This window comes from Xenopus tropicalis, chromosome 5, assembly GCF_000004195.4.
Source record: "Xenopus tropicalis strain Nigerian chromosome 5, UCB_Xtro_10.0, whole genome shotgun sequence".
In the NCBI taxonomy this organism is placed as follows: Eukaryota; Metazoa; Chordata; class Amphibia; order Anura; family Pipidae; genus Xenopus; species Xenopus tropicalis.
This window is the reverse complement of record NC_030681.2, coordinates 76567385-76582444: the sequence shown is the minus strand read 5'-3', so window position 1 is coordinate 76582444 and position 15060 is coordinate 76567385. Positions and strand designations below refer to the sequence as shown.

General features: G+C 39.2%; 1 protein-coding gene across 2 annotated transcripts in view; it reads right to left on the bottom strand.

Annotated features, from left to right (window-relative positions):
• lama4 (laminin subunit alpha 4) overlaps positions 1 to 15060 on the bottom strand; it is an 89111-nt gene that overhangs the window by 55713 nt on the left and 18338 nt on the right. For both annotated transcript variants that reach the window (XM_002936937.5, XM_031902347.1), the window contains exons 3-4: positions 5766 to 5893; positions 3426 to 3506 (exon numbers count right to left, since the gene is read on the bottom strand). In XM_002936937.5, the coding sequence (XP_002936983.2) occupies positions 3426 to 3506; positions 5766 to 5893 (209 nt within the window). The remainder of the gene's footprint in view (positions 1 to 3425; positions 3507 to 5765; positions 5894 to 15060) is intronic.

Genomic DNA, 15060 nt, shown 5'->3' with positions numbered 1-15060 from the left:
TTGTTTCTTTGCCAGTATGGGGGGGACCTGATACCCATGTCCATGCTCTGGTTACATTAAACCATAGGGAGGAGGGAGGGGGAATGTGAGGAGTGCAGCAACATCTAAGAAGTCCTGAATTCAAAGTGAAAGTAACTGTCTGCCCCACCTCTATGCCTTAGGCATAGAGGCGGGGCAGGCAATATATGATTGACAGCTGGGATTTTTAAATGCTTTCATAATGGGTATGGATGTGTTAATAAAAATATGAGTTTGAGTTTAATGTTTAATTTGAAAAGGACCTTTATTATACAGCTTTTTATGTGTGGGTGACAGGTCCACTTTAAGACCCTATCTAGTATGTGTGTTCAGGATGAGAAAGCACAGTTCTCAAGAACAGTTGAACATTTTAAAAAGTTGAGGCTACAATACTTAGAAACCATAATATATAACTGGACTTTTATCTAATAATATGCATTTACAGGACACATTGTGAATAATATGGACTAAGTAAGCTTTATCAGAAAGGTCTATGTAAATACAGCCATAAGCACTCACAGAAAAGCTCCACTGATCTATGAGAAGAAACCCAGGATTTACCCCCCCCCCATAAGAATGCTACAAAGCCCCACCCCCTCTCTTAGGAATGTGGATCTGAGCCAATCAGCAGGAAGCTTCCTCATAGTCTTACAAATTACGCATGAACAGGGGTCTCGGTGCAGGGGCGTGGCTTATGGGAATTTTTCCCATGTTCTCCTAAAAGGGCTGAGGGTAGCGGCCAGTGTTTAGGACCAAAGATAGTGGATGGCGTCAACAGCCACTACCCTTGGCCTATAACACCAGCCACTACTATCTTTAGCCCTTAACACCGGCCACTACCCTCAGCCCTTAAGGGAGAACTAAACCCTAGCCCATCCTCTGCACCCCCTCTGAGCTCCCTTGCAGGGAGGGAGCTTGAAGGGGGGGCAGTAGAGGGTGGGAGGGGGGATGAGTATGGGCTAGAGTTTAGTTCACTTCAGAGAAAAAAGGGCTCAGGGTTGTGGCTGGTGTTAAGGGCCAAATATAGTGGCCGATGTCAAGAGCCACTACCCCCGGCCAGACCACCGGGCACTACTTTCAGCCCATGACACCAGCCACTACCCTCGGGCCTTAATACCAGCCACTACCCTCGGCCCATGACACCAGCCACTACCCTCGGCCCATGACACCGGCTACTACCCTCGGCCCATAACACTGGTCACTACCCTTGGCCCATGACACCAGCCACTAACCTCGGCCCATGACACCGGCTACTACCCTCGGCCCATAACACTGGCCACTACCTTTGGCCCATAACACCAGCCACTACTTTCGGCCCATAACACCAGGCACTACCCTCAGCCCATAACACTTACCATACCCTAGCCATTAGACTGGCCACTACTCTCGCCCCATGACACCCAATCATAAAAATCTGTTGGAAATAAAAAAAGGCATAAAACCAGCCACTACTCTCAGGGCTCAAACCGGTCACTATCCTTGGCTCTTGACACCAGCCAGTACCTTTAGCCTTTAACACCAGTCACTACCCTAGGCCCTTAAAGGAGGACTAAACCCTAGCCCTACCTCTGGCCCCCGTCCTAGCTCCCTTGCGGGGAAGGAGCTTGAAGGGGGGGGGGAGTAGAGGGTGAATGAAGGGGGGGTTAGAATGGGCTAGGATTTAGTTCTCCTTTAACACTACCCACTAACCTCAGTCCATAAGAGCGGCCACTACCTTCAGCCAATACTCTTGGCCAATAACACTGGCCACTAACTCTGCAGATTTATGGCAGTTTGACACACATTTGAACAAAAAAGATTCTGCGGGGAGGGTGCTTGAACGGGGGTCAGTGGAGAGGGGCTGAGGTTTAGGGTTTAGTTCTCCTTGAACACTACCCTCAGCCCTTAAAGGACATGTAAAGCCTACATTTGCCTACAATGTATATCAGTTGGGCACATCTCCCCCACCCAAATGGCATTATTTATACTGCATATATCCCCTCCACTTGCCAGCACCATCACATTTTCCTAAAGCAAATAGCAGCTTTTACCCAGTGGCCATTTTGCCTCTGATACATAATCAGATACATTTAAATCTGCAAACAGCATACACACACACAGACCCTTATTCAGCATACATTTCATCAAGAATACAGGCTCAAATAAGCAGAACTGTCTGATAAAAGTTCTGCTGTGTTTGAGCTCAGCTCAGGAGAGTTGGTTGGGGGAAAAAAGTTGAAGCAGACACCTAGAGCTGAGTTTCTATGGAAACCAGCAATGCCATCTCTTCACTGGCTGCTAGACTGGGGGGCGTATTTAGTAATTTGAGCTTAGAACAACTGAGCATGCCCAAAAGCCAGAAGTCAAAGCAAATTCCCGAGGGGGGGGGGGGCGAGGAGGAGAAGGAAATGTAAGTGATTAAAGGAGAAGGAAAGGTAAAAACTAAGTAAGCTTTATCAGAAAGTCTATGTAAATATAGCCATAAGCACTCACAGGAACGCAGCACTGACTTCTCTGAAAAAAGATTTCCTGTGTCTGTAATTCCTCTGCCAGAGACACGCAGCTTTTTGTTCTCTGCTCTTTCCTGCTCCCCCCTCCCTCAAGAATACTAAGAACTCACTCCCCCCCTTAGGAATGTGGATCTGAGCCAATCAGCAGGAGGTCTTACTAACTGAGCATGTTCAGTTTGGTCTGGATGTCTGTGCAGGAGTGAGGCATTATGGGAACTTTCTGTACACAGCTCAGCATTTTTTCTTCCTGTTAGGCTTCAGATCTTCTGAACAGGTGAAATATGGGGAGACTTAAGGGCACTATTGAGACAACTGAAGGTATGCCTGCAGCTTGGGATTAACTCTTTACTAGCCTTTTCTTCTCCTTTAAGGAGATGTTGCAGCCTTACTATTAACCTCTGGGCAACCAGTGTGACAGTTATTGAAAGATTTCAAAGAGGCTGTTCACTGATTAAGTGGATTGTTATACCTGGTTTATATGCAACATATAATAAATGACCACTTGTTAAGATTTCCTAAAGCCTTAAGAAGTGTTTGCATGTTTTATATCCTGCCTAATTTCTCCTACACAAAGGGGCCTACCTGTATTTTAAGGTTATGATGTAACTGCATGCTTTTCCTAGAAGGGTCCCATCCTTGAGGTTCACTTATATTTTACTGATAACGTCTTAATGGAGTTATGCAATAAAGGGAAATACATTTTTTTAAGTGCAGTAACCCACGGCAACCAATCAGCAGGTAGCAGTTATTGTTTAAGAGTAAACTTTTTTGGTAGCTATGGGATAATGTGCCTATTGCCTAAGCAAATATTGCATTTTATTAGTATGGGGATAAAGGTTCAATTTAACATTTTGCACAGTATGAAAATACACAAAAGAAATGGAGAATATTTGGACATGATGCTATTTTCACGCTTACCTTTCACAGTTTGGTCCAGCATAATTATCCTTGCAGATACAGCGCACAGAACCACTCTTGACACCACAAGCAATAGCAAAACTGGAGACAAACAAAGATTAATTTATCATTACCAGGAATTATTATTAATAATTACTGTCACTTAGAGGCTAGTGTGCAACTTCTGCTGCTTTGTTCTTATCAATAAAGCAGAAACCAACTGCTTATTAGGATTTTGGTTTGGTTTGTTATAACATATGTTGTTATAACATATGCAGAGTTTGGTAAAGTTCTAGTAACAACTTATAGCCACCAATTATCATGTAACATGGTTAGCTGGTTCAAACTCTGCTTCTTTTAATATATCACCCCCACTCCCTTAATATATAACTGTGTTATTTACATGGTGTTTTAGGGGTGGGTGGGAATGTAAGTTCTTTCATCTGACAGCAATAATACTGGGTGATTCTCATATACTGAATGTGTACCCATTTGAAATCAAAAGGTAGACACTGATTCGACCTGAAGAGATCTGGAATTATATATTTTCCCAGCTCATGATACTGGTAACAGTAGAGAGGGTGACATAGTTTGATGTCCCACAGTAGAGCTTCAGCTGTACAGCTTTAGCTGTTAGTTGTAACAATGGCATAATAATGGCAAGCCACAACTAAATATCCATATTTCTAATTACTTAAAAAGTAAGTCCACTAGAATGTTTATCAAAACATCAACCCCAAAAGATACACAAGTAAATAACAGATGAGTAGATGAAATTGGCTATACATAGGTATAGTATGTATAGCCAATTTCATCTACTCATCTGTTATTTACTTGTGTATCTTTTGGGGTTTTGGGGTTGGGGTATAGTATGTATAGCCAATTTCATCTACTCATCTGTTATTTACTTGTGTATCTTTTGGGGTTGATGTTTGATAAACATTCTAGTGGTTGCCTAGAAGAGTTTGTATTTCTGTTGGAAGAAAATATCCAAAACTGCCTCACAGCAGCATATGTTTTTTTTCCAGGAGTGCACAACATCATGTCTCAAAGGCCATGATAATCTAGGATTTACAATCACCATGGTAGGGTTACCACTTTTTCAGAAAAATTATTAGCTTTCCTATCTCTGTTCTCTTTCTTTCCTATGAACAACATTGACATCCGGTTTCCTATTTGCCGACCAGGTGGCCACCCTGCTGCATGCCTGAGGTTACAAGTGTGAAACAATTAAGAGGAAGAATGGGTGCCACTCATATTGTTGGTGGAATTCATTTAATGCAGCTGATGTACACAGTTTTGCTATTATGGACTGGTCATCGTTTATGTAAACTTGAATTACTAGAACAATATCCATATAAAAAGTAAATAGTTAAGGGCTATGCTTCCCTTCTATTGTCTTCTTTTTCTAGCTTCCTCTTACTTATATTTCCTGCTGCTAACACATTTACAGTTCCACTCAGAACTGTACATTCTATTCATCCTCTGTGGCATTTTATTCCTTCTGGGACTCCTGTAAATGTTACAGAAAATGTCTCCCCAAATAATTAAGATCTGTAAAATTCTCTTTATCAGCCATGGGTTCACATCTTTATATCAATGTTAAGAGTCATAACATTTCTGCACTGGGTTATGGTAATCAAGGATCAGTAACTTCTGGCATTGTATAATGAGAAAGGACATCTGCTATAATCAGGAGAGATTGCTGCATCTGTCTCTTCATACTACAAGCTAATAAGAATTCCGTTCATGGGAACTACACAAAAATAAATGTTCCCATCACAGCAGGGATGAGATCATGTATTCTACTTCATTCTACTTCCCCCAAGAGGAAAAAATAAACTCTCAGTCATCTCAACAGCAAAAACAATCAAAGCAAATGATATTTTAAATACGTACAAATTTGAAATTGAGCAAGTATTTTTATAACTAGCACAGTTTTTGCAATAGCCTGAAACAGATACACATGCTGAGTTAAAATGTAATAATCATGCATACTGCACATGTAGCAAGTATTGTAATCATAATAGCGAAGCAGACCGAAATATATACCTTTTGAGATTAAATTTCATTCATTGCTTGAGGTTTTAAACCTCATGATTTAAACCAAAAAACTGAAATAGCTATCTGTGAGTAGACTTTTGGTCATGTAAATGAACACAGGATGTGCTTTAAAAGATATGTTACACAGCATTAACCTCATGAATAAAACATGTGACATGCTAATTAAAAATATAACCTGTTAATTAAAAAAAAATGTTCAATGTAACCCGTGAATCATATTGTATGTTTCATGTCAAACAGCATTTACTAGAAACATGAACATAATTAACATCAAAAAAGATTTTGATTAACACATACTTGTTAGGGCTAAATGGTAAAGGGCAAGGACATGGCAGGCAAGATTTGGGTACTCCTCGGACCACATTTCCAAGATAACCTGGAGGACATCTATCACATTGTTTGCCTGTTGTATTCCTTTGGCAGTCCTATGGAAAAAATACAACAACAAAACAATTAATTTTGCACTTGCCTTTAGAAAAACATGTATCTTATTGCTTTAAAACAATGAACTACATTTTTTCCTCTCCAAATTTACTCCCAAATACATTTTTAGAAGATTATCATTCATAAGAAAAATAAGCCCATCCAATCTCAAAATAGTACGAATATTCCATAAAGACTGTGAAGTAAGTAATGGACCAATTCAAACATAAATTGGGATTTTTAATTTAAATACTGGACTTCGGCAGTACCCATTGCGAGTAATTTGCTCCATTTAGGAAGTCACAAAGATTACATTGACTGTTAAAGTAAGTGAGAAATGACTTTTCTCTTTGCCTGGTGCCAGTTTGGCAAAGGATGCTATGAACATGACAATTTGTAGTGAACAGTATACTACTTCACAAAAATGCCATAAATGACTATGCCAGAAAGACTATTATAGTTTATTTGAAGTGATGTGTAGCCACAGGGGCAGCCATTCAAGCTGGAAAAAAGAAGAAAACGTTCAGGTTACACAGCAGATAACAAATAAGTTCTCTAGAATACAATGGTGTTTTACAGTTTTATTTGCTGTGTAACCTGCACCATTTAGCTCTATTTTAATTTGAATAGGTACCTCCATGGCTATAGAGCAGCTTGCTTTAAATAAACTATAGAAGTGTTTCTGAAGCAAAAACACAACTTTTACCAGTGCATGGCAAAAGTACATTACATTTTAATTACTTTGACACTTTCATTTTTTTGTGTTACTGTTGCTTTAATATGCCCATGTGCTGAAGGAATATTTTAATACTGGATGACTTATTACAGAGTAAAATACGTTTGTTTGGAAAATATACTATGTATGCTTTTCAACAGTCCTGCAACAGAACAAACTGTATCAGATAAATTTTAATGAACAAACAAAATACCTATTTAGAGCACTCACCATCATGCAAAACTTCTAAAAATAAGATCAGAACTAATACTGCTCATATAAATCATATTAGCAACTTATATGCAGGGTTGAACTGGCCTGCCTGTGTAAGGGAAAACACCCTGTGGGCCCTGATCCTGTTGGGCCCAACTTCGCCAAGCACACCGGCAAGCTGTGTGATGGAGCACTAGGGGGCATGCATTACATGACTGCAGGTGCCGGTATTTATGGGGGTGGTGGGCCCTTATTTGTGGGGGGTGAGGCCTGAATGGTGGGCCCTCTGATCAGATTTTCCGGTTGGGTGCTCCTTCCACTGTCCGACACTGACTATATGTACTATTTGGAAATTACAGGTATGAGATCCCTTATTTGGAAACCCATTATCCAGAAAGCTCCAAATTGCCAGAAGCGCATCTCCCACAGAGTCCTTTTTAAGCAAAAAAAAAATGATTTCCTTTTTGTAAATACGTCATACTTGATGGTGACTAAGCTGTATGAATTCATATTGGTGTCAAAACAATACTACTATACTACTGTCTTTACTTAATGTTTAAAATTTTTTAGCAGATTTAAGGTATGGTGATCCAAATTACAGAAAGATTTGAAAACCCCCAGATCCCAAGCATTTCCATATAACTGACGGGTTACTCTGTGCCTATGGATTTCTGAAAAAGAGCTTTGTTTGATATTTCCAGCTGTTAACACACACATAATGCAACCCGCAACTTCCACTGAGAAACCACCAGTATGAAGCAAGGCGCCAATAACTTGTGGTTAGAAAATCTGTATAGATACCACCACACAAAAAGACATATAAATTAAATCATGCTGTGGGTGCAAAAAAAAAATATGGTTTATATAAACTTTGTAGAAAGGTTGACAGTTAGATGCACTGGGGCAGGGACTGATATATTCAAACTAACTTATTACGAATGAATGAGGTATAATTACTATAAAGTGCTGCAGAGTGTCAGCACTATATAAAATGTCTGTTTACAAAAAACCTTGCCCAGAAATTAGTTCAAGTACGGGATCTGTTATTTGGAAATTCCATTATCCAAAAAGCTCAGAATTATGGGAAGGCCATCTACCATAGACTCCATTTTAAACCAAATAATTATAATTTAAGAAATGAATTCCCTTTTTCCTTGTAATAATAAAACAATACCCTTTATGTGATCCCAACTAAATTATAATTAAACCTTACCAGAGGCAAAAAAATCCTGTTGGGTTTATTTAATGTTTAAATGGTGATCCAAATTATGGAAAGAACCTTAACAGGAAAACTCCTGGTCCTGAGCAATATGTTCCATACCTATACAAAACTGCAAACTGTGACTTTCCTAGTTGTGGATTATTTTGGCATAACAAATTTGTTTTTGAATATTGTATACACACCATGTGACCTGTTTTGCAATATTTGCTAAGTCTTACAACAAAGTTACTGCCTTGCCAAATTGATTTCAATTATTTTCACCACCTAACTTGATAATTAATATTAAATAAAAATAAATGATAAATGGTTTTTATAACGTTTCAATGATCAATTTGATCATACATAATATATTGGTAATAATTACTTTATTAATATAATTCAGATGGTAAATGCAGGGCCCTTTGCGGCCTGTGCCCTTGCATAGCTTAACTTGCACATCTATTGATATAAAACACAGCAGGGCTACACTCATGGGGGTGTCTACAGTTCCCTCTGCTCCTAAAGTGAGAACAGAAATCTAAACAGTTTATCAAGTGTGGAATTCAGCAGTCAAGAGCAAAAACCTGGCAGATTGTTTTTCTGTACTTTGCACTCTGCCTTCTATGACATATGAATGCTGCACTGCTATACAGAGCATTCTGTGTTGCTATATATATATTTGTAGATTGTAAGCTCTTTTGGGCAGGGCCCTCTTCACCTCTTGTATCGGTAATTGATTGCCTTATATGTTACTCTGTATGTCCAATGTATGTAACCCACTTATTGTACAGCGCTGCGGAATATGTTGGCGCTTTATAAATAAATGTTAATGTAATGTAATATATATATATATATATAGTAAGCCCAAACAAACCGCACTCACAGGACTTGTGAGTGCGGTTTGTTTGGGCTTACTACCGGTAATTATGTTATGTTAACCATGCACCCAGGCAGTACCTGAAGTTTTCTGTGTGCACCATTCCTGGACTTTTAATATATATATATATACTGTATATATATATATATATATACTATGTACCAAAGAAGTCCGCACTCACTTAAGAAACTATATACATATTCATAATCAGGTGCTGCATGTAGTTGTATTAGACATTTTACTGCAGAGACACTGCGCACTCCGTTCACAATCAATCCAGTTTATGGTTCCATAAAATTACATCGACGTTTCGGTCTAGGACCTTAATTAAGATGTTATACACAATATATATATATGTGTATAATATCTTTATTAAGGTCCTAGACCAGGACCGAAACGTTGATGTAATTTTATAGAACGATAAAATAGATTGATTGTGAATGGAGTGCCCAGTGTCTGTGAAGTAAAAAAAAAAAAAATATGGGGCATGTTTTTCAACAAAGCACCACTGTACATGTATATTTTATTTTTGTGTACGTGCATGGGTTTGTGTGTATTAACACAAAGTATAACCAGTAACAATTTGAATTTTAATGTTTCTTTTCATTGCATGTGTCAGGGCTACGTGGAAAGTGTTTATGCATTTCCTTTAGTATATTTTACTAGATCTGCTCTATTTGAACCATTCCCATAAAGCCAATTCTAGAGTTTTTACTACTTTTCCTTTAACTTAATGCTGAAGATGAAACATATTCGGTAATAACATTTTTAGTGCAGATTCTCAGCTCCTGTGTTTAGTTTACAGTTTCAGATTTCCAACTGCACAAATTAGGGGTTGTTTAACTACTAGGCCTTGACTCTGAGCAATAAATTCCATCACCACAGGCATCTGACACTTATGTAAACATGCAGTAATGTGAATTAAAAAGCCATCTACATCAATGGTCTAATACTTTAATTTAGCTTTATTAATAGGCAGAAATAGGCAAAAAATAAAAAAAATCACTGCTGCTTATCATGCACTTATGAAGTCAGGCTTTATTCATCTTCAAAGAATTTAATTTGGAGAAATCATATATCCCTTACAGTGTCTAGTAGAATTAAGTTAAAACAACTGGACTTTTCTGAGTTTCTGTAGTAATAAAACAGTACTTGTAACTTACTGTACTGTCGTAACTTACTGTAATTGATCCCAATTATGATATAATTAATCCTTATTGAATGCGAAACAATCCTATTGGGTTTAATTAATGTTTTATTGATTTTTTAGTAGACTTAAGGTATGGAGATCCAAATTACAGAAAGACCCCTTATCCGGAATAAATTGGGTAAAGAAGTTGCAGGATAAGGTGACACGATATAAGAATGACATACTTGCCTTTAAGAGATCTAAATTCCTCCGTGTAGAGCAAGATTACAGGGTTTATCGCTGGCGACATGGAGGACATGCGGGAGGACCAAGGCGCAGGATGATGACACGTCCATTGGGATATTCGAGTAGCGGTGACTCCGAGGAGGAGCAGGCTGGAATGACGCACAGCGCACATGGCAGAGCAATTTTTTAGAAGTGGATCTGCCCCCAGAGGCAAGCGGGGGGCCAGGCACAGACGCGGAGGTTGGACACACCGCAAGAGGACGACCGAGGGGGAGACCTTCACGTTGGAAAATGAGACCGGCACGGAGAAGATAATGAATTTCTCCAAACACCAGCTAAATACAGGTGAGAAAAAAGTTTCTACCCTCAGCAATGGAATGTAGAGGATAACTACAAGTTTACGCATAACCTGCGACTTAAGGAACATTTTAAACACTCAGTACCGAAACACCCAATAGAAGTGGACGCACAAGTATTTTTAAAAACTAAAAGTGACTTTGATCCTAGCACATCACTGCGTACATTTTCTAGGATGCTAAATTAGTCCGTTACCCACCTCCCCAGATTGATGGAACATTGAGGTAATCTCACTAGGGAGGAACAGGCTGTATTGAAAGTGTTACAGAAGAGATTGGACATTATAATTAAGCCAGCAGATAAGGGTGGAGCTGTAGTGGTTTTGGATTACCAGTATTATAAAATGGAGTTATTGACACAATTGTCAATAATTTATTCTAACCTTGCTGGAGTTTATACTATATAAGAATTATTTCAAGTTTGAGAATACATTTTACCTGCAACTTACAGGGACCGCTATGGGTTCAAATGTGGCCTCTTCATATGCTAATACATTTATGCATCAATATGAAACCCAGTATATTTTGGGTCACCACCATTTTTGTAAGCATGGTGGCTATTATGGACGCTATATTGACAATTTGTTTTTTCTGTGGTATAGGCCTGTGGAGGAAATATTAAGCTTCGCTGAGGATTTGACTAGGGTACCGCCACCTATATGGTTTAAACTGCATTATAATCATATGACTATTCAATTTTTGGATGTAATGGTTTATAACGACCTAATGGGCAACAGATTGCAAACAAAGATATATCATAAGCCCACAGAATACCTTACTCCACTACACAAGTAGCCACCCAAAGCATCTTTTGAACTCCCTTCCTAGGTCCCAAATGCTGAGGGCAGTGAGGGTTACAAGTGATGAGCAGAAGAGGACTGAGGCTGTGAACAAAATGGTGTCACAGTTCTTAGAAAGGGGTTACCTGAGGAAACTGATAAATGAAACTAAGCACTGGGCACATTGTCTTTTGATCGGGCTGATTTACTAAAAGGTAATGCATGTGAAAAAGGGAGTGGTGGAAATAAGGAAAATGTATTATATTATACCACCACGTATGATGCTCGAACTCCATTGATTAAAGGAGAAGGAAAGGCTAAGTCACTTGGGGGTGCCAAAATGTTAGGCACCCCCAAGTGACTTAGATCGCTTACCTTTTACCCTGGGCTGGTGCCCCTGTACGGAGAGAACAGCACCAGCCCGGGGTAGCAGCAAGCACTTCCTCCTTCCTTTTCGCTTGCGCGCGCATGCGCAGTAGAGTGAAAAGCCGAACTTAAACATTAAAGTCGTCTTTTCACTCTACTGCGCATGTGCCGGCCGACGGATTTCGCCGGCAGAAGAGAAAGGAAGGAGGAAGCGCTTCCTACAGGTACCCTGGGCTGGTGCTTTTTTCTCCTAACAGGGGCACCAGCCAAGGTTCAAGGTAAGCGATCTAAGTCACTTGGGGGTGCCTAACATTTTGGCACCCCCAAGTGACTTAGCCTTTCCTTCCCCTTTAAAGCTTCTGTGTTACAGCATTGGCCTATTGTCAAAACAGACATGGAATTAACTGCAATTAATACAGGTAGAATTCAGTTTGGACATAAAAGGGACAAAAACCTTAAAGAATTGCTATCCCCTACAGACCTGGTGAGCAAGTATACTAATCTACAACGGGAAATACAGAAAAAGGGATCTTTTAAATGTGGTAATTGTGTGATGTGTAACACCCTAATCACAGGTGATACATTCTTTCATCCGCATAGTGGAAGAGCCTATACCATAAAACACAGACTTACCTGCACATCCCATAATGTGGTCTACATAATTAAGTTCCCTTGTGGCAAAACAAATAGACAATTACAGGAAAGTGTGAGCATGCACCGTGCAACAATACGGGCTGCTTTGGATCCCAAACCTAAACAAAATGTGAAGCAGGATATCTCTAAGCAGCCTGTGGCACAGCATTGGCTACAGGCCAAACATCCAGCATCCTCCTTTAAGTGTATGCCCATTGACTGCATCCCTGACCTCTCCAGAGGTGGAAATATTGATCGTATGTTGTTGCAAAGAGAGGCCCTTTGGATATTCAAATTACATTGTGTGGCCCCACGGGGTCTAAATGCTGCATATAGGCCTGTTAGTCTGACATCAGTAGTAGGAAAACTTTTGGAAGGGGTAATAAGGGATAGGGTACTTGAATTGAATGACTAATTTAGTCGCCTTTTATGAGGAGGTGAGTAGGAACCTCGATGCTGGAATGGCAGTTGATGTCATCTACTTGGACTTTGCTAAAGCGTTTGATACAGTACCTCACAAAAAGTTAATGATCAAATTAAGGAATATTGGCCTAGAACATAATATGTAATTGGATAGAGAACTGGCTGAAGGATAGAGTACAAAGAGTGCTGGTAAATGGAACATTTTCAAATTGGACCAGTGTGGTTAGTGGAGTACCGCAGGGGTCAGTCCTTGGTCCTTTGCTTTTTAACTTGTTTATTAATGACCTGGAGGGGGGCATAGAGAGTACTGTTTCTATTTTTGCTGATGACACAAAATTGTGCAAAACTATAAGTTCCATGCAGGATGCTGCCGCTTTGCAGAGAGATTTCACAAAATTGGAAAACTGGGCAGCAAACTGGAAAATGAGGTTCAATGTTGATAAGTGCAAAGTTATGCATTTTGGTAGAAATAATATAAACGCGAACTATCTACTGAATGGTAGTGTGTTGGGGGTATCCTTAATGGAGAAGGATCTAGGGGTTTTTGTTGATAACAAGTTGTCTAATTCCAGGCAGTGTCATTCTGTGGTTACTAAAGCAAATAAAGTGCTGTCTTGTATACTCAAGGGATGAAAACATAATTTTGCCCCTTTATAGGTCCCTGGTAAGGCCTCACCTTGAGTATGCAGTGCAGTTTTGGGCTCCAGTCCTTAAGAAGGATATTAATGAGCTGGAGAGAGTGCAGAGACGTGCAACTAAACTGGTAAAGGGGATGGAAGATTTAAACTATGAGGTGAGACTGTCGAGGTTGAGGTTGTTTTCTCTGGAAAAGAGGCGCTTGCGAGGGGACATGATTACTCTGTACAAGTACATTAGAGGGGATTATAGGCAGATGGGGGATGTTCTTTTTTCCCATAAAAACAATCAACACACCAGAGGTCACCCCTTTAGATTAGAGGAACGGAGCTTCCATTTGAAGCAGCGTAGGTGGTGGAGGTTGTGAGGTTGTGGAATGCCCTTCCTAGAGATGTGATAATGGCAGATTCTGTTAATGCCTTTAAGAGGGGCCTGGATGAGTTCTTGAACAATCAGAATATCCAAGGCTATTGTGATAGTAATATCTACAGTTAGTATTAGTGGTTGTAATTATAGTTTATGTATGTGACTGTATAGATTGGTAGGTGTGGGTTAGGTGTGCTGGGTTTACTTGGATGGGTTGAACTTGATGGACACTGGTCTTTTTTCAACCCTATGTAACTATGTAACTATGTAACTACTATGCAATTGAACTGTGTTTTACCTATTGGTTAAGGGGTACAGTACACAGACTGTGAGGAACTGTTAATGCATTTTTCTATATATTATGCTATTTTGCTCATGTTTTTTATATTTGATTATGAATACACTAATAGGTACATGGTACAGTGTGGTAAGTATCGACGCAGTTTCTATAATCATCAAGTTGTGAGTAAAAATGAATGAATAGCTGAGTTTTAGATAGAAAAATGGGGACCCTCATATATTGAGCTAGAGAAGCTAGGATATTGGTATGAAACATGTAATTATCCATTTTGTGGTTTAAAAACATTTTTATCATGTTTTAACCTTTGCACTGTGCACTTTTGTTATAGTATTGATATATGTGAAACTGAAATGACTGTATGGGCTTACATGGTATTTTAATCACTTTGCCAGATTGCTGGCTCTTATTGTATTTTTAAACAAAAGTTAGTCAATTTGCACTAGTCACTTTTCTTTGCACTTTGCATTTGGTGATGTCATGTTCCTAATTAATGGTTATCACTGGCTATATATACTTGTTAAGGTGTAGGGTGTGGTTGCCTTGGGAGGTCCCAGGGAGGACCGAAACGTCACATTGGCTGTATATGCACATTTAAATACTTTAAAAATACTTTTAAATACTTTTTTGATTTGCACAGAAATCCCAGTGTTGCTGGTCTTTTTTGTATATATATATATATATTCCAGTTTGGCGACATTCTTTAATAGGTCACTTAACATAATATAAACTATCTGTTGGTGTAGTTGGTATCTGGGGGTATAGTTTTCCTTTAACTCCCACTAAACTAATTCCTTTTGTAATAAAAGTCACTAAGATTGCCCCAGTGCTGGTACCCATAGCAACCAATAAGATGTTTGCTTTAAAACAGGTCTGTGTTCCCCTCTTTCTCTTTTAACTGTTTACTGAGAATTTCAGTGAAGAGGGAAGA